Consider the following 26,143-nt stretch of genomic DNA (forward strand, 5'->3'; position numbering starts at 1 on the left):
AATACCCAGTGGTGCGGAAGTCAGTGTGCCGCTCCTTGATAAATAGCGATGAAACGATCGTAGATAAAAATCGACTGCTGGATCACTCATCGGATCAGTGGCTCATCATTTTATTCTCGAACGTTGTACGATCGTCTTGAGCAAGTCTCCTTCTCGTACTCTGTGCATTTCTTTTTAGCTTTCGGTGCATGTCTGTGTATGCGACTGCTTGGTTGAAAACTTTTATCTCTTCTTGTGAAAATTTTCTCTCGAATATCCCCTTGCTGATCAACATTTTCGCATTATGTTATGACGATGCAATGTAAAGAAGAATGAAAAAAAACAAAAACAACAGAAAATAAATAAGTTAGTGCACACAAAGAAAATAAAAGAAATTAGTTTGCACAGGTAAGACAATCGATATAGATAAAAGTGTTATTAAAAGATGAATATAACACCTACCCATCATGATATCTACCCGAGCATGCTTTAAATAGATAATAGTCCTACCCGTACATGTTATCTACCCAAAATGAATAATTTCAAAAAAAATGGTCCTAAACGCATGGTATCTAGTTCGCATGCTTTTATTCAAAAAGAAAACAAATTCTACGAAATTAAAACAAAAGATAAGGGTTTAGAAATATTCCTCCTTTGTGTACACCTATTTTAGGTACCTACTGACGGACAGAGGTTCGATATAACTATACCTAGGGTGATCGTTCGACGGTTCACTATATGCTTGGTTTCGGCTCTAACGGAAAAAGGGACTCGAATTGTCCTTGATGTCGGTGCTCCCTTGGGCTGCCAGACCCTCAATCCTTACCCATTACAGGTTTCAAACGGACCGAGTTCAATTCGAGGGGATTCACTGCCTTATACCCATACGAGGAATAAATTCCTACGAAGGTATAAGGTATGCATCCCATGGGTTATTTGCTAAAACTCATACGAAGAATAAATTCTTACGAGAGTAAAGCATTCACCCCAACTAATTTGGATCGAAGCTCGTGTCTAGAGCTTATGTTATGCTAATGCGAGTGATGTGTGTGAGGAGGAACATACCTACCTTCGACCCAAAAGGAAAACAAAACAAGGAAAAATGATAAAATCCTAACAAAGCTGAAAGCCAAAAATAAAATGTTAGTACGACAAAAAACGAAGCAATTAAAAATTTCAATAAACGGATCATAAATTAACTAAAAACTAGAAATCATAATTTCCACCAAGATGACAATATGTAAACGACATACAGCCTGACTCTCTAAAAAAAAGTCCCCAGTGGAGTCGCCAAGCTGTCATAACCATTTTTTTGTAAAACAATTAAATATTATTTTTAAAAACAATTATGACTTTAATTTGAAAAAATGGGTGATTTTGAATTGATTTGAATAAAATTAAAAAGAGTCGCCATCAACCTTTGTGTTAGGTAGGTTGAATACCTAAAAACGTCTTTTAAAAAATTTTAAGAAAAATCATTTTTTAAGACAAGATTCGGTCTGCGTTACCAAAGATTCATTTAAATGGATTCGGGAGTCGGTTACGTGCGGGAAGGGTAAACACCCCACAACGCCCAAAATTGGTACTGTGTCGCTTGCACATCGTTGTAAATGGTGGAAATTATAAATCAAATATAAAGTTAAAATATGATCTATTTCGAACGTTGATTAATTTGCTTCGAATTAAATAATTAGAGAAAATTCTTTAACTCGAAAAGAAATCTCGAAATTAGCAATCCTCCATCGGGAAAGCTAACTCGACTATTTCTCATCCATAAAGATATTTCCCTTTTGATAAAATGTGAATCGAATATAAAAAATTGACGTTTGCATACAACAAATAAATTGATTAACTAAAAATGTGAATTGAATACAAATGCAAATTGACATTTACATAAAATAAAATAAATTACTATTTAAAAAACACACATTGCATCATTTGCACAAATTAATTAGTGAAATATACTCGACTTGTTGCAAGTTCTTATGTCGTTAAAATGCCGTATCGAATCGCACCACTTCGACCAAGTGATACTTTCCACGCTCATTCTAAGCATACGTTCTTAAAAGTATTTTGGACAATATTTAAATAGAGAAAAATGGAAATAAATAGAAATAGAAATATGTGAAATAAATATTTACAACAAATAAAATTAAACATGTTTAATTACATATGGTACAAATAAATACATAACATGAAAAATGTACATACATAGGGGATTAAAAGAATGTTACAACCCAAAATATAATGGTCAAAAGTAAGTATTTAATAATTACAATGACTAACATGGTAATAACAATTAAAGGGCTAAAACAGAAAATAGAAAATTAAAAGACTAAAATGGCAAAAACAGAAACGTAGGGACTAAATAGTAATTAAACCGAATGCAAACTAGTGACTAAAATGAACAGATTTACAAATCTTAGAGTCAAATTTGAACATCAGCCAAAACATACAACATATAAAATCAGTGACTAAAATGAAACTAATACAAACATTGTGGCCAAAGTAAAATATGAATATAATAATATAACATGGGTTAAAATGTAAACATGCAAACATGGCAAACCATAATGCAAATAAATAAAATAACTAAGCTTATAGACAAGTGACTAAACTGTGTAATTGAAATACAGTATCGGAAACATAAATAGAGAAACTAGATTAATCAATGGCTACAATAAAACAGAACAAAATCAGTGGTCAATTTTAGAATAAACAGAAACTTAAATTCAAACAGTAATTACACCAAATACCAAACAGTGACTAAAATATAAGAAACATAATATCATGGCCAATTCTAACATTCACAAGAAATAAACAACACATAACCAGTGACTAAATTGAATAATTATAAATGCTATGGCCAACGTTCAACATTAATAATAATAATAAACAAGCAAGTACCAGACCAAAATACCAATGTTGAAACATTAAGGCTCAAATAAAATAAATATAATTTTATTTAATGACTAAATCGTGAGGTTACAAAGCAGAAAGGACTAAAGTATTACCCCATGCTTGCAAAACACGGGTACCCAGAACCCCTAAAACGGCGTCGTTTTGAACAGTGCCAAAACGGCACCGTTCTGGCCCGCGTACTTAAGCCAAACGAGGCTTCAACCCTCATCTCCCTCATTCGCCTCTCTATTACCAAAACAGAAGGGAGAGATTAGAAACTCTCAACCCCTCCTCGCCGGGAGGGAAACACGGCGGAGCTCGCGGTGGCGAGCGGCGGCGCACGGCGGCGCCGGTGACCGGAGGGAGTCAAAGTGACCCCCAAAATGATCATCTCCTCTCCCTATACTAGAAAAAACGCCTTACTCGACCTAAAACCAACCTAAATCCCTAGATCTAGGTAGTTACCTTCGAAGGAACAAAAAGCACGGTGACCTTCAAGCTTCCACGGCCTCAAACCACGGTGAGACACCTCTCTCCCTATTTTATTTCATTTTTGTTGTAGTTTCGAATAGGTTTTGATTTTTTTTCAAACCGATTCTCTCCCCCCTTTTACCACCCGAATGACCCCCTTTTTATCTTGCTTTGCATGTTCATTTTTGCTTTGTTTGGTGAGATGATGAGGTCTAGGAAGATAGGATTTGATTAGATTTGCTTGGATTTTTTTTTAATTTTAATGATTTCTCTGCTATCTCACTGTTGAGGATCACTGTGGATGACGGATGGACGGCCCTTCAATCGCTGTGGATGTAGGCGGCCGGCGTCAGAGGCTGTCGGGGGGTGAGGCTCGGCTGGGAAGCTGAGGAGTCGAGGTCGGCGGCTGCCATTAGGGGATTAGGGTTAAAACCCTAATTTGATTTAGGGTTTGAAACCCTAATCTGATTTAGGGTTTGAAACCCTAATCTGATTTAGGGTTTGAAACCCTAATCTGATGGGTTGATTGTTGGGCTCCGGGATTGGGCCTTTGGCCTGCAAAAAAAAAAATGTAATATGTAATTAATAATATAATAATAAATAATAATAATAATAATAATAATAAAATAACGATAAAAAACCCGGACAAAAACGGGTATCTACAATAATAATAATAATAATAAACAAAAAGCAAATTAATAACTTTTCTGCCATGTTGACATGGGTTTGGATTTTCCTTAGTCATTTGTTTTCTATTTTGTTTTTCTTCATAATTAGGTATTGACAAGCATAAATGCAATGATGCCAGCTCTCGGACTAGGAATAGGACTAGGACTAGGAACCATGGAAATTAGCCATTGTCTCTAAATAAATATGCAATAGGTCGAAACGGTCCTTAAGCTTTTTGAAGCCTATGACGGGGAGCGATCCAATTTAATCTTAGAAAAGATTGGGTTTTAAAATAAAGAACAAATAAATAGTTTTGGAGTCGCCATCGACCAATAGGTACCTAAGCGATTATATGTCATCTAAATATTGAAATTGGCAAATTGAAATAACATTTAAATTATGATCCTTTTTTAGAAAAATATGAAGGTTGTTATTTTGCACGAATAATTCTCAAAATACATTTCTTGTCAATTAAGGGGGCATTTCCATGGATTCCCCATACAAAATAATATTGCCCAATTTTTTAGATAAAATACATACATTAATTACATAAAAAATTCATTTGAATATAAAATGCATTATTTTGTTCGAAAAATTCTTGGAAACACACTCATCATCAGTTAAGGCATGTTTCTATGAATTTTTCAAGTAATATAATATTTGAAAATATTACAACTAGCAAAAATTAAACTATACAATCAACAAGAAATCAATATTATGCAAAATTAACATACAAAAGTCTGAACATATAAACAAATAATAACATATCGGTGAGGACTAAAATAAAACATAAAGCAAGTAAATAGCTCGAAATGGAACGATTAACTTTCATTAAGTGGCCAAAATGTAAGTATTACAAAATAATAACTATAATCGGGAATATCGTCATTTATGTCGATATAAAAATAAAAATTCACCTGATCTATAATTTAATTTGACTTTTATGATAAAATTTTGATCTACTTTAATCCGATTAATAAACTTATATATATAATTTTTATTTTTATTAAATAAAATAAAATAAAATTTTGATTTAATATATATGAATATTATAATAATTATCACTAATAATAAAAAAGATAATGGCATTATTATTTTTAGATTCAATATTTTATCTTAAACTTAAATTCAATCTAATCCGATATTTTTCTTTAAAATTTTGACCTAAACCAAATCATTTTTTCAATGTACCTTTATAAAACTAAATTAAAATATTTTTTTATTTATTTAAGATAAGTACAAGACGATATTCGTTTAAAGGTAACTCCCAACCTTTCGACATTGAATGCTCATACTTCTGGTATCTATGATGCTTGATTCCAAATTCTCAAAGAATAATAATATTTTTTTACTACGATTATCACTTGGTTCGTGCAATTAAAACATGTTAAATTTAAATAAAATACTCTTTTCTTGTCCGTATTTTGTAGTGCATACTCACCAATCTTTTACAACTATATATACATAATAAAACATAATTGATTATTTACGTTTGTGTTTCTATCTATTTTTCCTCATTGATTTAAAAGAATATAATATATGACTACTTTTATTTTTTTTTAATTAAGATGTAATCACCAATAGTTAAATGTCGTTAAATATTTTGGTATAATCACATATTTGATTAATGTTATTTACATATTTTCTTAATTTAGTAATATTTTTAATAAATTAAAATAAATTTAATATTCCGATCGAATAATGGAACGTGTCATTGGTACCATGTGTCATGCCACATGTCATCATTCAATTGGAGGACTAACTTAATTTAAAAATATTTTATTTTTATTTTTATTTTTTTTATTTAAAAATATATATTTAGATCATAATATTTTATATTTTTTTATTAAGTTAGTCCTTTAACCGAATGGTGACACATTACACCGGTAACACGTGGCATCATTCGATTGAAAGATTAAATTTGTTTTGAATTATTAAAAGCAACACTAAATTGAGAGAATATATAAATAACAGGGATCAAATGTGTGATTATACCAAAATATCACGTCACCTAATCTATTAATTGTTAGCTACAGTTAATCCGTGGTGATCACATCTTAATTAGACCATGTCTTAATTAAATAAAAACGAGAATGATCAAATATTTTATTGTTTGAAATAAGTGAGGAGAAATAGACAAAACATAAATATAAGTGATCAATCATGTAATTAACCCTTTTATTTTGGATTTTATAAGAAAAAGAAACAAACACTACATAATTAACAATATATATATATATATATATATATATATTTTAATTTTCCCATCTCATTTAAAAGAACCACTTCTACCAGAAACTACATCAAAGCTTAACCCCCCCCCCCCAAGACCATTCTCTTCATCTCTTCCTCCTCTGTATCTCTCACTCATCCACCCATTTTAGAAGAACATCGCCGTCGCTTTGTTTCGACATCGAGATATTACTCAGTCTACCGGTGGGTATGGAGAGATAATGAGGAGGAATCAACGGCCACGATTGCCGTCATCGTTTCTGTCATCAAATCCATTCTCAATATGTCGGTTTCATGTTCCGATCGCTTCACGTACTTACTCTGCGCCGAGGATTCTGAAGAGGTATTATCCGGCGAGTCGCCGGCGTGTTTATCGGAACTGGAGTCTCCGGCGACGTCGATCGAGGAATCATCCATCGATGGCTTTATTGAAGACGAAACGAACTTCGTCTCCGGATTTGATTACTTGGCTCGGTTTCAGTGCCAATCTCTTGACGCATCGGCTAGAGAGGAATCTGTTGCATGGATTCTAAAGGTAAACTGTTCACTAAGTACTGATTACACTGTACAACAAGACCACTGGCGCATTTTAGTTTGAAACCTTTACTTCTGCTAAAATGCACATTAACATCCTTTTGATGGACGGCTGTTACTTTTAACTTTTTCGATTTATATTACTTTTTCATTCTTTTTTTCAAGTAATGCTAATAATCCTTTTTGTTTGTTTGTTTGCAGGTACAAGCATACTACAATTTGCAGCCTTTGACGGCGTATCTTTCCGTTAACTATCTGGATCGGTTTCTCTATTCCCGCCGCTTGCCGGTGAGATGTTGTTCCCGTCGCTGTTAATTTCACTCAAACTTATTTGTGAAGGATTTATTAGGTGGATAACGGGATTTGAGTGATTAAATTTCCACTGTTTGATGAAATTGTTTTCTCTTTTTGAATTTTCAACAACAATGGAATTCGTCTTACCATCCAGGAAAGTAGTGGGTGGCCATTGCAACTTCTAGCTATTGCGTGCTTGTCGTTAGCGGCGAAAATGGAGGAACCTCTTGTTCCATCTCTTATAGATCTGCAGGTACATTAATTTTGCTTTTTCTATACTCAAATCTTTATATGATTTTTAATAATTTCCTTTTATAGATTGATTAGAAAATAGTGTATTTTTAAACAGAAAGATGTTTGTATATATGATATAAATGCAGGTAGAGGGAACGGAATACGTTTTTGAACCAAAAACAATTCAAAGAATGGAACTGCTTGTGCTGACGGTTCTGGATTGGAGACTGCGATCAGTAACGCCATTCAGTTTCATTGATTTCTTTGCGTGCAAGCTCGACCCAACATCAACTTTTCTGGGGTTTTTGATTTCAAGAGCATCGGATATTATTTTATCAAATATCAAAGGTACTATTATCATCATCGTCATCAATTGATATTCTCTTTCTGTCGGTTTATAAAATTGTGTGCATATAAGAGATGAAATTCGTATTTGTCTTGATGTTTGTGAACAGAGGCCAGCTTTCTAGAGTATCGGCCGTCAAGCATCGCTGCAGCAGCGATACTTTGTGCAGCCAATGAAATCCCAAACTTGTCTCTTTTCAATCCTGAACAGGCCGAGTCATGGTGTGATGGGCTAAGCAAGGTAAGTTCAACTAATGTGTAGAAATAGGTAACGATTCTCATTTCCCAGTTAAACTAGAAACCGGTATGTGAACTTGCAAAAATATCCGAATTTCTCAGGAGAAAATCTTGAGCTGCTACAGGTTAATGCAAGAACTTGTTGAAGACAATGCGAGGAGGAAACAACCAAAGGTGCTGCCTCAGCTTCGAGTAACAATCCGAGGCAGAATGAGGCCCAGTGACTCATCTTCCTCGTCTTCTTCTTCCTTACCTTCTTACAAAAGGAGAAAATTAAATAACCGTTTCTGGGTGGACGATGACAGAAACTCCAAGTAAGGGGGACCAATAAACAAAAGAAAAGAAAAATGGTGGCCCGAGTTTTCTAGAACCCTTAGTAAATATATAATTTTGGTTAAGGGTCAGGGTTTTAAGAGTAATTGACCTGGAAGCAAGGGTGCATGCAAGAAAAAGAGTTTGGTGATGTATAAAATATTTTCGTTGGTGGGGATGGATTTGCAGATTCCCAAGAAAAAGGGATCTGTTACATAAATATTTCATAGTGCGAGGGTGTGAAAACCTGGAATTGAAGGAGATGGCGGGTCCCTTTGGCAGAGGAGAGCCGAAAACAGAGAAATTTTGGTGGGTTGGGTAGGCGGATTTAGGGATTGAACGTTGAAGCTCCCCCTTCCTCGATACAAATATGAAAAATGAACAAAAGAACTGTTTTTTTTATTGAGTGGATTGTGTGTTCATACATTTGGCATGTGTGACACGCACGTGTGTATGTGTGTTTTTTTTTGGCGGGAAATGCCTCCATTCTTTTTCATTCATCTTCTGTTCTTTTCTAGATGGCCTTGACTTTGTTGGCCTAAACACAATGCGGATTTGATCCGGTGGTGTTCTTCGTGCGTGTGATGGTGACACGTGTTCATATTATTTTTTTATTTTTTTGAAATTCCTTCTGAGGAGGAAAATCTGTTTCATGTACAAAGGTCTTTGGGGCCTTTTTTTTTTTAAGCTTGTTGTATTCGACCCGTGAATAAATAAAAATCATATTACAATACTATTTTCTTTCATTTTATTTCAATTCTCTCTCTTCCTAGTTTTGTTTTTCCCTGTACACCGCACTTAATTGACAGCACATAATTTGTAGCTTTCCCATGGGTTTTACACTGTTATTGTACGTAGATTGAAAAGCAAAATTAAATGAGTAGAACTTTGTGGAGGCAACAGTTTGGTGATTGAGAGAGTGAAGGGACTATGACTCGGTCCCGCAGGCAACTCAGTTCGCGAGCACAACACGACCTCCCAGCTCCCGGCCTTGATTGAGCAGTAATAGATGATTTTAAAGAGAATAGTGTTCTCATAGTATAATATTTCGTCCAAACCAGGAATAAACAGTCTTCTATCATAATTTTACCATTAATGTGCATATACAAATTTCATGGCAACATTGCTTGCAAGAGAAAAGTTTGCCCTAGATCCCCGACATAGGGGTATATATATATATATATTATCTTTGCATGTGGGTGAAGATTACAACAACGGCCCTTTAAAAAGTGGAACGTAAAAACGTAACCATGCATTTTTTTCAGGCCAACTCAACCAATCGTCATGCAAGTAGCTTTATAACCTTATCATCCCACTCCAATCCACTCACTACACGTGGCATATTACTGTAGGTAATAAATGTACATGGCTATGGACCAGGGTGACACAAGGTGACAATTATTCAACAGTACTATTTTATCCAACTCTCTAGGACTCGTCCTTAATGCATCTTCTGACATGTATATTCTTCCCCATAGATTAAGGGATGCAAGGACCACTCATATAACAATTTCAAGTCGATTATTTTGACAATAATTGACGACCGAGTCTTTGTTTAATTGTTCTGAAATTATTATTTTTAACTTGGAAAGCAAATGCACGAAATTAATGGGGCGCTTTCCTTGCATAAATTTACTTGTTTTTCAACAGTGTGATTTCGATGATCAAACGTGTCAGAATCCACTTGGGTGATACAATTATCAAGAAAATGGTTTTATAAAATTCTGTGTGATTTGGTGCTTTCTCATTAGTACAGCAAGGTGTGGGAGCCATGAAGATTTGGGGAGTATTATCAACCCTAAAAAGACACCATCTTCCCCACTAAAAAGGCTACATTATTATAACTAAATGCAACACTAAATCGACAACTATAATTAATTCCCAACACCCCATCCCGTGGAGTTTTTGTCACAAAATAATATGTATCTATATAATATATTATACAAGAAGATTTTGGATTAATCTACAAATAAAGCAGATAATAGGCCAAACTGTTGAAATGCAATGACGTGGTTATCATTTATTAGCATAGTTGATAAAAATATAGAAAAATAAAAAGTCGGTTTAAATTCTAAATAGCAATGGCCGTATAACAAAATAGCCCTTTACCCTAAACAGTTTTATTAGTATTTTATTTTAGTTTGTGGATTATTTTAAGACGCATGCATGATGATGGGGAGGAGCGTATAAACGTAACCGTCGAAGTGGGGGCATTGATAAGGACAATACATTTTGGTGTTTTGGGGGCGCTTTTAACGAAAGAGGATTTGGATTTTGTGAGCAACAAGATCCCACCATTATCATCAACACCAAATCATGCTTATGATATGGGAATTTGGGTTTTCATTTTTCACCATGATTCAACCCTATTATAGCATCTTCTTCTGTTACTGGTGGCTGATTTGGCTGAGTAGTCGCCAACTAATGCATTTCTTCATTATCTTTGCAGAAAGAGAGGAGAAAAACATGCCCACGCATTCTTTTCTTTTCTTTTTCAATGCTCTGAAAATGATGTTTAAAGTGAGGAATCCAAAGTATAAGCCCAAAGGCCAAAATTTCTTTTCACCTCCCCTATGTATCAAAAGTGAAGGTGTGTGTAGGGTTCATAATCTACCTCTTTTACCATCTCTTTTGTTGAGCAGTTTCTACTTTAGAACATGCCAATGAAAAACTTGGAGGACCACCCTAAAGTTGAATTTTTTAAAGATGATTCTTTTTAAGAATAAAAGAAGCTCGTGCCGTTCTCTGTAAAGGTTTCATATTGTTTATTAATGAGTTGAGCAATTCGTCAGCAGTTCGAATTCGATTCGGTCAAAACTCGGTAAAAGCTCGATTCGGGTTGAATAAACTTGAACTCAAACTCGACTCGATACCTTAACATAAAAAGTCGAGCAAAATCCAACTCGACTCAATAAGTTCGCGAGTAGCTCGTTAATTTTTTAGTAGTTATATAAAAATATATATTTCATTCAAAAATTACTACTGTACTAATAGATAATAAAAACATGATAAATAATTAATCTATTAATTTATAGTATTAATAGATTTTACCTATAGTTATAAAAATAAGATAAAATTTTAGTGAGCTTAACGAGCAACAAGCTGACTAATGGGCTTAACGAGCAGCGAGCTTAACGAGCACGAGTCGAGCAATAAGTTTTTTTAACGAGCACGAGTCAAACAAAATTTTAACGAGCAACGAGTCGAGTCGAGCAACAAATTTTTTTAACGAACACTCACGATCGACTCGCTCGATAAGCACCCCTAATCCTAACTTATGCCGAAGAGTTCAAAAGCTTTATATAGAAATTAGTTGCATATGAACATAGCATTCTTTGAATGAATTATTTGTATAATGTTTGTTTATTAAGTTGAATAAATGAGCACGAACAAAATTTTATGTTCATTGAATAAATAAACGAATACAAACATAAGTGTATTTGGTTCGTTTATGCTCACCAACAAGCTCATTTATCCGGTTTTCATTTTTCTTTTTCTTTTTTTTTACATTTTAAATGTTGGTTAAGATAGGAATTTAAATGAATACAATGTGAAGTTTGGATTTCAAATTGTGAAGCCTAAGCAACTTAAGGACTAGCGGTGTGATTTCATTATTTTGACTAAACACGTTCACAATTAAACAAAAGTACCTTAAAAAACGCTAAACAAACACGTTCAAAAATCTTAAACGAATATGTTACGAATACTAAACGAATGAATACAAACACCTTAAAAAAAAGGACAAGAGCGAAAACGAAAATTTTCAAATTCAAACTTAGTTCATTTATATCCCTAATAGAGATAGGTTAGGAGCGGTCTGGCCCGGTTTGGGATTTCCAATTCACAATTTTTAGAGTCTTTGGATACTCTCGAGGGAGCGTTGTTTACTGCTCATTATTTAACTTTAGTCATAGTGCCTGCCTGCACCCCCACGACAACGTGATATTAAGAAGGCAACGTTAAACCCCAGGGACATGCACCGTGAGAAAGCAAACAGCTGTTTAGCCGAAAGATCGTTGAATACCTCAATGGCTAAATAAAAAAATTATGATGGTAATTCAAAAGGTTCCCCCCCTCCCCCCCCCCCAAAAAAATACAAATATTAAACGTTCAGATTAGACTGATATTGGAAAATGCATGCATGGCTAATATTTCAAATCTGAATCTTTTCTTTAATCATTTGTTTATTTTCTCTTAAGGGGAAGAAATGGCTAATATTGGAAAATACAAATATTAATCATTTGCTGTATGTATGTATGTATGTATGTATGTATGTATGTATGTATGTATGTATGTATGTATGTATGTATGTATGTATGTATGTATGTATGTATGTATGTATGTATGTATGTATGTATGTATGTATGTATGTATGTATGTATGTATGTATGTATGTATGTATGTATGTATGTATGTATGTATGTATGTATGTATGTATGTATGTATGTATGTATGTATGTATGTATGTATGTATGTATGTATGTATGTATGTATGTATGTATGTATGTATGTATGTATGTATGTATGTATGTATGTATGTATGTATGTATGTATGTATGTATGTATGTATGTATGTATGCATGCATGCATGCATGTAAGATTCTATTGGTTCCGACTAGTCTCAGCTGATATAAAACGACTGGTGCACATGAGAATATCGTAAAAGCTTGTGTAAATATCTGTTAGAGTGCATTCCAACTCAAAATCCCACCCCACACAATATATATATATATATCTCACGTAAGATCAATACTTAAAAACAGTCAATAAAAGTTTAATATTGTATAAAAATCTTACTTTATGACAAACAAAATCCTAATCTTACTTTTTATATGTTAATAAATAAGTTAACTTGAAAAGAATGATTATTAATGTGTAGAGAATATTTTTCTCATTTTTTCTGTTTCTCCAGTGGCTGTGAAGAAAAGGGAAAACATATGCATATGAATGATAATATAACAAAGGCTTTAGAATTTGTCATTTTGCATATATAAGGATTGAATAAATGGAAACGTGAGGATGGTGGTGCACAAAGTTGATGGGGTTGGGCCGTATGCAAAACTTTTCTTTTAAACCTAATTTATTATATACATTTTTGGTGAAAAGAATGACGGCTTTGAATATGTTTTTTTTAAGAAATTAATTATCACATTGCTTTAATGTATAAGGTCCCTCACCTTTTGAAATTTGTTTAAAGGCTTCTTGTCTTCTATTGGTTTTTAAATCGACTTGTTTTGATCATCTTCCCCATTCCATAATTTCATTATATAATGTTTTATCTTAATATTTATATTAAAGATGTGATTTGTACTTCTATTAAGTAACTTCAGTAGTAAAAAAGAGTATTATTCTACTTAAAGGTTATGAGGTCAAGTCGTTATATTTATAGAATGTGTGTACGTTGTCAACAACTAAAAAAGATTATGAATAAATATTATCTTGTAATTATCTCATACTATTAAAACAATATAACTTACACCCCAGTATAATTTGATCTCTACATGGTAAACTTAGGATTTAATCTTTATTGTTTTATAAATGATAACTGTCGTTTTGCTATCAAATTAATTCTGGCTTCTTAAATAGAAAGGAAAATGTAGTATAGAGAAGCATGGTCGATCTACAGGGACTATGGTTTTTGTGATTTAATAAAACTGTTTCTTAATTTTAGGAAAATATAGAATTCCAAGTAAAGTAGAAAAGGTATAATAAAATAAATAATTATAAAAAAGGAAAAATAATAAAATAATAAATATTAATAGTAATAAATATAAAAGGAGATTTTTAAAAGTTGTTTTTAAAATAAAAGATAAGAATTAAATAAAAGAAAATAATTAAATAAACAAATTAAAGAGATTGAGATAAAGAGAAACTTATTGTGAAAGCAGCCTCAGACTTCAGCTTCGCCTAAAATTCATCGGATCATCGAAACATATTTTTACTTCAAGATTCATGTCAGCTTACAAGGACAATTCTTCGCTGCCAACTCGGATTGTATCGTTTCAACAACAACTGATTCCGATCTCAGTTCCTCTTAGTAAACACTTTTGCCAAGTGTGTTATCGGGAAGTTGAATATACTTCAATAAGCAAATCCTTCTTCAAACGTTAACCATAACAATATCCGGACCAATGTCGAAATCGTTTTGATTTGAAAAGTAAGCTCAGAAAACAAAGAGAAAAATCCGAAGCGATTTAAGTACCTTACAATTCTCACGTTTGAAATTGAGTCTTCGCTTCAGTCTTCGGCTTGAGAGAAAATTAGCTAGTCATACTTAGCATAATTGAAAACTATGCGAAAAATAGAGAGAAAGCTAGAGAGAAAAAGAAGATTTTATTCTCATATGAGAGAGATATGTTTTTAGGCTTACCTTTAGAGGGTATTTATAGCCTTCAAATTCCTAAAAATAAGCTAAAACATCTTAAATCCTAATTAAAACACTTAAAACTATGTAAACTAAAATATATAAAACAAAGATAAAATACAAAAATAATATCCTAAAACTTAATTAACATATTAAAACCTATTTAAACTAAAATACTTAAAACAAAGATAAAACATAAAAATAATATCCTAAAACTTAATTAAAATACTAAAACCAATTTAAACTAAAATACCTAAAACCAAGATAAAATATAATATTTAAAATATTATCCTAAAACTTGAGTTTAATTCAAATCTAAATTCCAGAAACGTGCGGCTAATTCATTCATTCTTTTAGAAACGCTGACTGGATCTTCTAGAAGGTGTTGACGTCATCGCCTCGTCAGATGTTGCATGCCCGAATTCATGCCCACTAGTTCAGTTTCGATTCCGAAAAAAAACTGCAGAATTCTGTCCTTTTAGTGCAATTTCCAAAATCTAACGTCCTGCACAGAAAATGAATGAAAACGAACAATTAAGCCACAAAAATCAATGATTAAGGAGTAATTTAAAAGTAAAATATTAACTAAATTAAGCACTTATCAAATTCCCCCTCACTTATTCAATATTTATCCTCAAGCATTCATCAATTAATACATCAAAATCACAAGTTGTCATCTTCTATTTCAATTTATTCCTCAAACTTCCAATCGAATTAAGTCCATGACATTTGCCGAATTCAAGTTACAATCAAGCAAAGACATAACCAAGAAAATTTGAAGTAAGCAAGATATCCCAATTAATTGTCAATTTCAATGAAACATGACTCAATACCTCATAAAGATTCACACATATCCGCTCAAAGTGTTTGGGGGTAAATAAAATCGCTCAAACCAAAACTAACCAAAATATTACCATAGGCTTGGAATCCAATCAAGTCTCCACTACGAAAAATGAACATAATGCAATAATCAAGGGGTCTTTATACAAGGTGTAACGGGGCTTAGGTTAGCGTAGGGAAAATGCCGAAAAGAAAGGTTTAAAATACCAAAACAAGAGATCAAAATAATTAAGAACAATCCACGAATTAACATGAAGTGCAATGAAGAACAAAACAAGAAAAAAAGAATAGATGAAAGACAATTGAAACGATCGATTTTTCCTTTCTTTTTTTCGAACAAGGGTTTGTTTTTTTTCTTATGCTGTTCGAAACAGTGAACAACTTGCTATTTTTTTATTTTTTTCCCGAAACAGTGAATTATTATTTTTTCCATTTTTTATTCGTGAAACAAGAGTGATACAATATCTCAAGTCTCGGTAAAAGTGTGAAAATAGAGGAAAAATAAAAAGAAAGGCTTCGAGTTTAATTATGAGGTATAAAACAAAGAAAGATAAATAGGCTCAAATGTGGTTCACTAGTGGATATGTAAACGGGTATGCTTTTTTGGGATAAATGGGTTTTTCCTAGGTGCCCCTATCACATTAAAACATTACGTTCAACGTGTAGTCTCGATATGCATTGTGATTACAAGTTCTAGAACATCCTAATTAGTCCGGCACACACAAGTCAAACAATGAGCAAAAAAGAAAATGTATGCTCGTTAGGCTCAAATCTCACAAGAAAAGTTTATGTGCACTGAGTCAAGTTCATCTCTATCGACAAAAGCATAAAATATCAATACTCAACAAAAAATTCACCAGCTATATCAATCACCAATCATGCAAATTAAATTCGATCAAAACATGATCACAATCCAAAAAGAAAGCAAGAGTATAAAGCGGAATTCAAGACTAGCAACCAACAATCCCAACATATCAATATCAGAACAACTCAATTTCACACAATCAAACAAGTCAATGAAAAATTTGACGACATGCTTATCATTCCCCCTCACTTATTCCGTTTTGTCCCAAAACGTATATTAAATTGAAAAACAAAGGGAGGGAAAAGGAATACTCCCCAATATAGTAGAACCATGACCACGGTCACGTCGAGACGAGTTGTTGTAGAGTAGAATGTCTAATCGAGAAGCCACCAAAAGATATATTAAAATTTTATTGCACTGTTCGAATCTGCTATGTATTTTTCTGTGCTGTTCGAACCAATTTTTTTTTTACATTGTTATGTTCGAACTTTTCTGCACAATTCGAACCAAATCTTTTTTGTTTTGCACTGTTCGAAACAAATCAATTTTTTTGCACTGTTCTGTTTGAACTTTTCATCACAGTTCGAACCAAATCTGTTTTTTTTCTGTACTATTTTTTTTCTGCATTGTGTTGTTCGAATCTGCTCAAATAAATAAATAAAATAAATAGAATGAAATAAAGTTTGCTAAAAATAAAACAAAATAAAAATAAAACGAAATGGGTTGTCTCCCATCAAGCACTTTTGTTTAACGTCGTTAGCTCGACGACATGATTCAGACTATATGTTTCGAGAGAAATACTTCCTCCACTTCATACACTTTTTCCAACTAAGAACTTGCTTATGAGAAATTCTATGATCGTATAATTCTTTTATTTTTTTCTTGTAGATTTTGGCTTTCTCATAGGTTTTTCTTCGGATCTTTTTTAGCCTTGAAAACTTATCCGAAATAATAACCGGTGAAGTAGCATTTTCTCCTAAAAAGGCATTCTTTAAGTGTTTTGGCATTTTTTTAATTCTATCTCAGGTGCCTGCAAAACAGAAGGTAAAATTTTAGTTTTAGAGGAAGATAAACATAAATCAAAATTGATTGAATAAATATTTTCAAACTCCCTTTCTTCCTCTTTGCGGTAAAGTTCAAGATCCCTAGAAATATTAGATTCAATTAAAGGATCTAAAATATCAACATAATTAATTCTTTTAACTCGATCTGGGTATTTCAGTGCTTTGTAAACATCAAATTCAATGATCTCACCATCAAATTCCATTGTCAGTATGCCACTTCTAACATCGATCTTTGTATGTGCGGTGCTTAGGAAGGGTCGGCCTAAAAGTACCTCGGAATAAGTATCCGACCTGTCATGTTCCATGTCAATGACATAGAAATTTGCAGGAAAAAATAATACATCAACTTTTACAAAGACATTTTTCATTACTCCTACTGGATATATCACAGATCGATTAGCCAACTGTATGGTTATTCCTGTTTCCTTCAAAGGCTCGTTAGTAATCATTTTATAAATAAAAAATGGCATAACATTGATTGAAGCTCCTAAGTCACACATTGCACATTTAATTTTAAAATCACCTATTTGCATGGTATAGCGAACATACCTTGATCTTTTATCTTTGACGGAAGTTTTCGTTGAAAAATTAAAGAGACATGTTATCCCAAATTTACCTTTTCGTGCCCCATTAATTTCCTCTTTATAGTGAAAAGTTCTTTTAAAAATCGAGCATACCTTGGTACTTGTCGAATTACTTCAATAAGAGGTATGCTGACTTAAACTTTTTGGAACACTTCTAAGATCTCCTTTTCTTCAACTCTTTTATCACGCTTCATCAATCTTGATAGGAAGGGTGGTTTCGTGATTTCATGAGAAGAAAGAGAATGACGTGAGTCAGATATACCTTGTATTTATGAAGTTTATGTGTCCTCTTATTCATTCTGATGTGTGACTTTTTCTGCTAGAAATTCGGGTGAGATAAGTTTTCCACTTCGGAGTGTGATGACACTAACATTCTATCTCGAATTTAATTTCGTTTGAGAAGGTAGTATTCCTTGTGATTCCAATTTTCCCATAGTTTGAGCTAGTCGACTTTCTTGGTTATTTAACTCTTGAAGATGTGTTTCGGTTCGGCTTTGGAATTTTTCTTGGGATGCAATAAATTTTCTTGTGAAATTTATAACTTTCTTATAAGTTCCTCCAATGATGGTTTTTGCATTTGTTGTCGAGGAGAAGTTCTTGGTTGATAAGTTGGTCTTTGATTTGCCGTATAGCTGAAGTTTGGGTTGTAACACCCCCAACCAGTATCCGAACCGGATCTGAGTCCGAGGTGTCACATTAACTTTTCAAAACTATGTTCTTTACAAATCCACTAAAATCTTAATTTCCCCATTTGAGAAAATAATTATTTTACAGTAATTAATACTATCAAATTGTTTTACAAACCATTCAGAGCATATTCAACTCAATCAATTAGTACATGCCAACTATATTCAAAATAGTCAAATACATTTAATTCATCTATGTTTTGATCTGCAACTTTGTAAGAGAGATACTGACCTGTCTTGCTTCTATTCTCGCTTCTGTAACCTACGTGTGAAATAATCACACGCTAAGTCTATGACTTAGTGAGGCATTAAACATATAAAGGAAACTCTAAATGCTTAAACATGTATGAACATATCACTTCATGATGTCACACAATCATTATATATAATATAATGTACACATATACACATCACACATTAATTCCACCATTAATCTTATTCTATTATCCATATTATTATCATTTATATCCTTTAATCATACATTTTTATCAACATATAACTCATTCAAACCATACACACATCATCATATCAATCATATAATACAGTTCATATCATAAAAGCATATACTTCACAAGTACTATCTTCATTGTTATCTCTTTGTTTAGCCCATGTACACTTTTGAGAACTATAGATATATGAGTCTTTTGAGGTTGTGCACTATGTTGTCACCACAACTCGTATAATTGCGAATGACCTATGCAGAGGTCATAAAGAACTTCAGCAACTATTCATAGGTCCCAAAGAACCTTGGTAAATTGTCCATGTGTTCCTTAGAACATAGGCAATCCTGTTCATATGTCTCAAAAGACATAGGTAATTCTGTCCATATGTTTCGTAGAACATAGGTAAACCCTTGACTCTTGGCATACCAATTATACCTGTAACACCCCTAACCCATGCCCGACCCGGATACGAATCTGAGGTGTCACATTGAATTTTCAAAACCGGTACTTGTACAAATTAGTGAATAATTTTAAAACTTTTTATTTTTTTAAAAGAACTAACTAAATTACATAAAATATATTCATATGATTTAAGAAAGACTAATTAGAGCATATCAAATTCAAATCTTTATTTGCATGCCAACTACCATTCGTATTATAAAATACAAATTATACAAGGCTTTTTTGATCTGATCTTTGGAAATGAGGAACTGACCTGTTTTGCTTAACTTTTATCATTCTTCCTCTTCTTGGTACCTACGTGTGAAACAATCACACGCTAAGTCGTTGACTTAGTGAGGTATATAAAACATATAATAGAAATCATAGTACATTTCATATATCAAAATACAAACATATATATATATACTATCATTATCGAAATCTCTATTTATCATATGATCTTGTATTTATCATTTCACAACTAAACATATATAATATCATATAATTCATGGAACATATTCCATATCACCAAAAGCATATGCATCATATGTAGTAAATTTGTTATTGTCTTTTTATTAGCTCATATACACCTGTGAGAACTTAAGGTATGTGAGTACATTGAGGTTGTGCACTAATGTTGTCACCACAGCTCGTATAAATTCCCTCAAGGGGCATCGAACATTTGTTCAGTATTCGTCCCGAAGGACCACTATGTCCTGAAGGACCACTATGTCTCGAAGGACCACTAGATACGTCCCGAAGGACAACTGGATACGCCCTGAAAGACCACTGGATACGTCCCGAAGGGCCACTGGATACGTCCTGAAGGACTAATATACCCTCGACTCTTGGCATGCCAACTATACCACTAGCTCTCATATCATATAACATGGGCATTATCATTTATACTTTTCATATCACTTGTTCTTTCTCTTCTGTCACATACCATATGTATGTGTTACCATATATTTCATATCATATCACATGTATCACAAGTGCATATATTCATGTAGATCATTTCATATGACTTATATAATTCCTCATTTGTTCATGTAAACTCGCATATCATATCTTGTTCATATATGTTCATATATACATCACATAGCACATAGTATAACATATAAACTTATACAGGTATCCATATACATACTATCATTTAATTCGAATAACAATGCCCTATAACTTCTCACAGTTTTATCTAATCACTTATTTCACATTACTTATATTCTAGTTTCATATATTACTTAATTCAATTTCACATAGCTTGTTACCTATATAAATATTTTCTCATAACTCATCATCACATAGTTCCCATAACATTTTCCTATACCTTCATAAATCTCTTTACCATATGACTCATATATTATATGTTCATTTCAGCTCATAAATCATCTTCGTATAACTTATTTTACATGTTCATATAATCACTTCTATCAATGTCTCCTCATTTATATATTATTCTTATATTGTCCTATAAATCAATGTTATTTAACTTATCTCACTTTTCATCTAATCTCATAAGTTGGTTATACAAATTCCTATATATATATATATATATATATATATATATATATATATATCTAACTCATGTAATTTATATCCTTTCTCTTGTTATCATATAAATCATTGCTATTTTACATAGTTCGTGATCTTATAGTTACTTATAATAGCATGTGTCTATCTTATCTCATATCATATAGTTCTTTAACTTATGTCTTAAATCACATATTTATTTTACATAACGTATATAATTGCATCCACTACTTAAACCAGTTCACATTACTCATCACACTAACATTTATTCACTCAATTCATGTAACAGATGCAATACATATAACATATGTACCCATTTTCATGTACTCATGCAAACATAAGAATCACAATTCAAATAACATTTTAGAAGTCCCTTCTTACTATAGTAACTCCATCACTGGCTCATCGCAAGCCAATGTTTATTTGATACATAAGTACAATTTAAATTGCACTCACCTTAGCCTTGCGTTGATTCGATTCTAATCCTTCGATTGTTCTGGAATGAGATTACGCTCTAAATCTACATAGTAATACATTGATACTTATCAGCATACGAATTGATATATTTAAAACTATAAATCCTTAGGCTAAAAGAAAGCTATTTCCATCTCTTATTGAAGGTATGCATCGATGCACTACACCATGTATCGATGCATCCCTTGACGGATGCATCGATGCACTACCCATGCATCGGTGCATAAATCCTATTCGATGTTTGTATTTTAAGTAGGTGCATCGATGCACTCCTTATGCATCGATGCATAAATGGTATTCGATGTTTAATTAATTTAAATGAGTGCATCGATGCACTCCTTATGCATCGATGCACCTTCAACAAATTCTGGGATTTAACCTGGATGCATCGATACACATTGAATGTGCACCGATGCACTCTGCCCAGAAATCTCTTTTTAAACCCGAAAATCATCAATTCTTCATTCAATTCTTCTATTTTAAGCCCCTATTATGTCATTAAATTCAATTACCGTTACTTAAACCAACTTATATCTATGTAAACCATCTTTATCTTTCATATCTCATCATGATTCTTAAGATTTAAGAATCTTACTTAACTTTCAACTTTGTTATTAATCCTTTCTAACTTCATTATTATCTTATTCTTAATGATGACAAGTCAAATTCCTTCTCAAATTTCACTTATTAACTCTTTTCCAGAAATTCATCTAAAAACTCATTTTCTTTAATCTCTTCTATATCTTTCATCTTGTTGTTTTAGAACAAATTAAGCTTTCCTTAAGCTTAATTATCATCTAATGATCATAACCCAACCTTAAAATCAATAATTAATCAACAAACAAAGAAACTCACCTTTGAGTCAAGCTTTCACGTATGAAGAAGGAAGAAGAGAACTCTAGAACATTTTCTCTCTTCCCACGTGATTTTCTTATCTTATAAGGAAAATAAAAATCTTTCTTGTCAAATGACCCTTTTGCCCTTCAATTCATCTTATAATTACTAACAACTTTTATGATTTATTTCCAAATAAATCATTAAACTAATCCATGGTTATACTCTAGTCACCAAATTCTGAAACTTTACAATTTGATCACTAACCCGATATTGAGGATGTTACAATTCTCCCATCCTTGTAAGAAAATTTGTCCTCGAATTTTCACTGCACATCTTGATAAGAACATATCTTCTCATATTCTCCTGATGCTTCCCTTACTTAATACTTCATCCTTTCATTTCTTTATCCATTTATCCTTTTATAATCAAGATTTTCTTATATACAAATCATATCTTTATCACCTCTTCATAACATTAATAATCAACTTCACTTATACAGAACCTCATAGTTTACCATCTCTTGCACTTGTATTTTCTTCCTCAAAGCTCCCTTTAAAGCTTGTAAATACTCTTCTTTTTGCCTTTATCATATCTATATAATCCAAATACACAACCAAATTCAAATTCATCATACTTGATGAACTTAACCATATATCCTTTCCAAATCTTACAACTCTATCACCTTTACTATTACAGTTAATAAACATCAACTGTTCAATATAGGGCACAAGCCCTAATCATCCAATCATATATCTTCCGACCTTTCATCAAACTATCCATATATGTATTCTTTCCAGTCCAAATAATTCATTCGCTATTTCCTTCACTTATCAAACCTTTATTCTCACTCTTCCATAATACAATTCTTTTGGTTCAAATTCAACCGTTCCATTTACCTTTGTCTTATAACTGATCACTGGTATACATATTCTTAAACCCTTCCTTGATCTTTTAATATTCTCCAATTAACATCAATCTCTTCCACTTTATCTTACCCATACTGTTAAGAAACTATTCTATTTCAGAACAATAAAGTTTCTTTAATACTATAATTTCTCATCCGTCTGAACTGATTGACTTTATTCTCTAACGGAGAATACAACTAATTCATATCTGGTTTAAAGCTGAAAATCATAATCTCCATCTTTCTTTTATAGTGCTTAACTTTATGAAGCACTAATTCTCTTAATCATCTGAGATTTTTATTCTTCAATCCTTTTATTCCAAGCTCTCTCAAAAACTTTAACGCAATTAACCATTTCTTAAAATGAGAACAAATTCAAAATCAATAACACTATTTTAATTTAAGGCGCAAGCCTTAAACAACCAATCATATGTATCATTCTTAATCAAAATCAACTCAGCAATACATCTTCTTAACTTATTAAACTTATACTCATACACAAGCATGTGTAATTCCCTTTCTTCCTGTTTGTATATTCTAGCTTCATTTATCTTATGAACATGTCATCCATGTACTTATTCTTGAATTCTTCTACAAATAATACCCACATCATTGAGTCTTTCAACATTCTCATGGTGACATTTGTCCACCATACTCTAGCTTACCCACGTAGTAATTAAACTACTCAATTTAACTTCTCCAATTTGGAGAAATAGAAACCTTCTAACATTATCTTCCTATCATTAATCAAATGTCTATAAAAATAGAACATTGCTCAAATTCATCCTTGAACTCGGGTACTCGTAACTCTTTCAACTAATTTGATACATTCATTTTATTAGTTAAAGAAGTATAAATGGAAAACACATCAGAATATTCTTCAACATGATGAATACATTTCAAAATTTTATACAGGCACTTCCTGAGGTGTTCGCTCTTCTCCCTGCCTGGCCAGGGCATGTGAATGCTATTACCTTCAGTCTATAGCCTTGTATTTCACTTTGGAAGCTATCATAATCATACATATAATATAACATAACAATTTAACTCTATTAACAAGATAATATACTCTTTACACTATCAGATCAGAAAATTTTTCACTTTGTGTTGGCATGCATACTTTTTAAAACACTTTTGACTTTGTTTTTAGCCTAAAATAGGCTAAACCTTTACTCTGATACCATTAAATGTAACACCCCAACCCATACCCGACCCGGATACGAATCCGAGGTGTCACATTGACTTTTCAAAATCGGTACTTGTAAAAATTTGTGAATAATTTTAAACCTTTTTATTTTTTAAAACAACTGACTAAATTACATAAAAGATATTCATATGATTTTAGAAAGACTAATTAGGGCATATCAAATTCAAATCTTTATTTACATGCCAACTACCATCTGTATTATAAAGTACATATTATACAATGCTTTTCTGATCTGATCTTTGGAAAAGAGGAACTGACCTGTCTTGCTTAACTTTTATCATTCTTCCTCTTCTTGGTACCTACGTGTGAAACAATCACACGCTAAGTCGTTGACTTAGTGAGGCATATAAAACATATAATAGAAATCATAGTACACTTCATATATCAAAATACACACATGTACATATATCATCATTATCGAAATCTCTATTTATCATATGATCTTGTATTTATCATTTAACAACTAAACATATATAATATCATATAATTCATGGAACATATTCCATATCACCAAAAGCATATGCATCATATGTATTAAATTTGTTATTGTCTTTTTATTAGCCCATATACACTTGTGAGAACTTAAGGTATGTGAGTACATTGAGGTTGTGCACTAATGATATCACCACAACTCGTATAAATTCCCTCATGGGGCACCAAACATTTGTTCAGTATTCGTCCCGAAGGACCACTAGATACATCCCGAAGGACCACTGGATACGTCCCGAAGGGCCACTGAATACGTACCGAATGACTAATATACCCTCGACTCTTGGCATGCCAACTATACCACTAGCTCTCATATCATATAACATGGGCATTATCATTTATACTTTTCATATCACTTGTTTTTTCTCTTCTGTCACATACCATATGTATGTGTTACCATATATTTCATATCATATCAAATGTATCACAAGTGCATATATTCACGTAGATCATTTCATATGACTTATATCATTCCTCATTTTTTCATGTAAACTCGCATGTCATATCTTGTTCACATATGTTCATATATACATCACATAGCACATAGTATAACATATAAACTTATACAGGTATCCATATACATACTTTCATTTACTTCGAATAACAATGCCCTATAACTTCTCACAGTTTTATCTAATCACTTATTTCACATTAATTATATTTTATTTTCATATATTTCTTAATTTAATTTCACGTAGCTTGTTACCTATATAAATATTTTCTCATAACTTATCATCACATAGTTCCCATAACATTTTCCTATACCTTCATAAATCTCTTTACCATATGACTAATATATTATATGTTCATTTCAGCTCATAAATCCTCTCCGTATAACTTATTTTACATGTTCATATAATCACTTCTATCAATGTCTCCTCATTTATATATTATTATTATATTGTCCTATAAATCAATGTTATTTAACTTATCTCAATTTTCATCTAATCTTAAAAGTTGGTTATACAAATTCCTATATATATATATATATATATATATATATATATCTAACTCGTGTAATTTATATCATTTCTCTTGTTATCATATAAATCATTGCTATTTTACATAGTTCGTGATCCTATAGTTACTTATAATAGCATGTGTTTATCTTATCTCATATCATATAGTTCTTTAACTTATGTCTTAAATCACATATTTATTTTACATAACGTATATAATTACATCCACTACTTAAACCAGTTCACATAACTCATCACACTAACATTTATTCACTCAATTCATGTAACAGATGCAATACATATAA

At 32.2% G+C, this 26,143-nt stretch overlaps 1 protein-coding gene and 1 long non-coding RNA gene across 2 annotated transcripts; one reads left to right on the forward strand and one right to left on the reverse strand.

The window, feature by feature from the left end:
* Nucleotides 1-6,311: 6,311 nt before the first annotated feature.
* Nucleotides 6,312-8,215, forward strand: LOC120149008 (cyclin-D1-1-like). Its single transcript, XM_039161942.1, has 6 exons — nt 6,312-6,787; nt 6,988-7,074; nt 7,235-7,333; nt 7,461-7,662; nt 7,770-7,900; nt 7,999-8,215. The coding sequence occupies exons 1-6, from the start codon at nt 6,536-6,538 to the stop codon at nt 8,212-8,214; spliced, it is 987 nt and encodes a 328-aa protein (XP_039017873.1). The 5' UTR covers nt 6,312-6,535; the 3' UTR covers nt 8,215.
* A 261-nt stretch (nt 8,216-8,476) lies between these two features.
* Nucleotides 8,477-19,717, reverse strand: LOC120149009. The gene is made up of 3 exons (XR_005518420.1): nt 19,706-19,717; nt 18,018-18,019; nt 8,477-8,556 (listed from the first exon to the last, which is right to left on the reverse strand). It is a non-coding gene; the product is annotated as an uncharacterized LOC120149009 (long non-coding RNA).
* Nucleotides 19,718-26,143: the final 6,426 nt, after the last annotated feature.

Source organism: Hibiscus syriacus, unplaced genomic scaffold (assembly GCF_006381635.1).
Source record: "Hibiscus syriacus cultivar Baekdansim isolate YM2019G1 unplaced genomic scaffold, ASM638163v2 tig00110988_pilon, whole genome shotgun sequence".
In the NCBI taxonomy this organism is placed as follows: Eukaryota; Viridiplantae; Streptophyta; class Magnoliopsida; order Malvales; family Malvaceae; genus Hibiscus; species Hibiscus syriacus.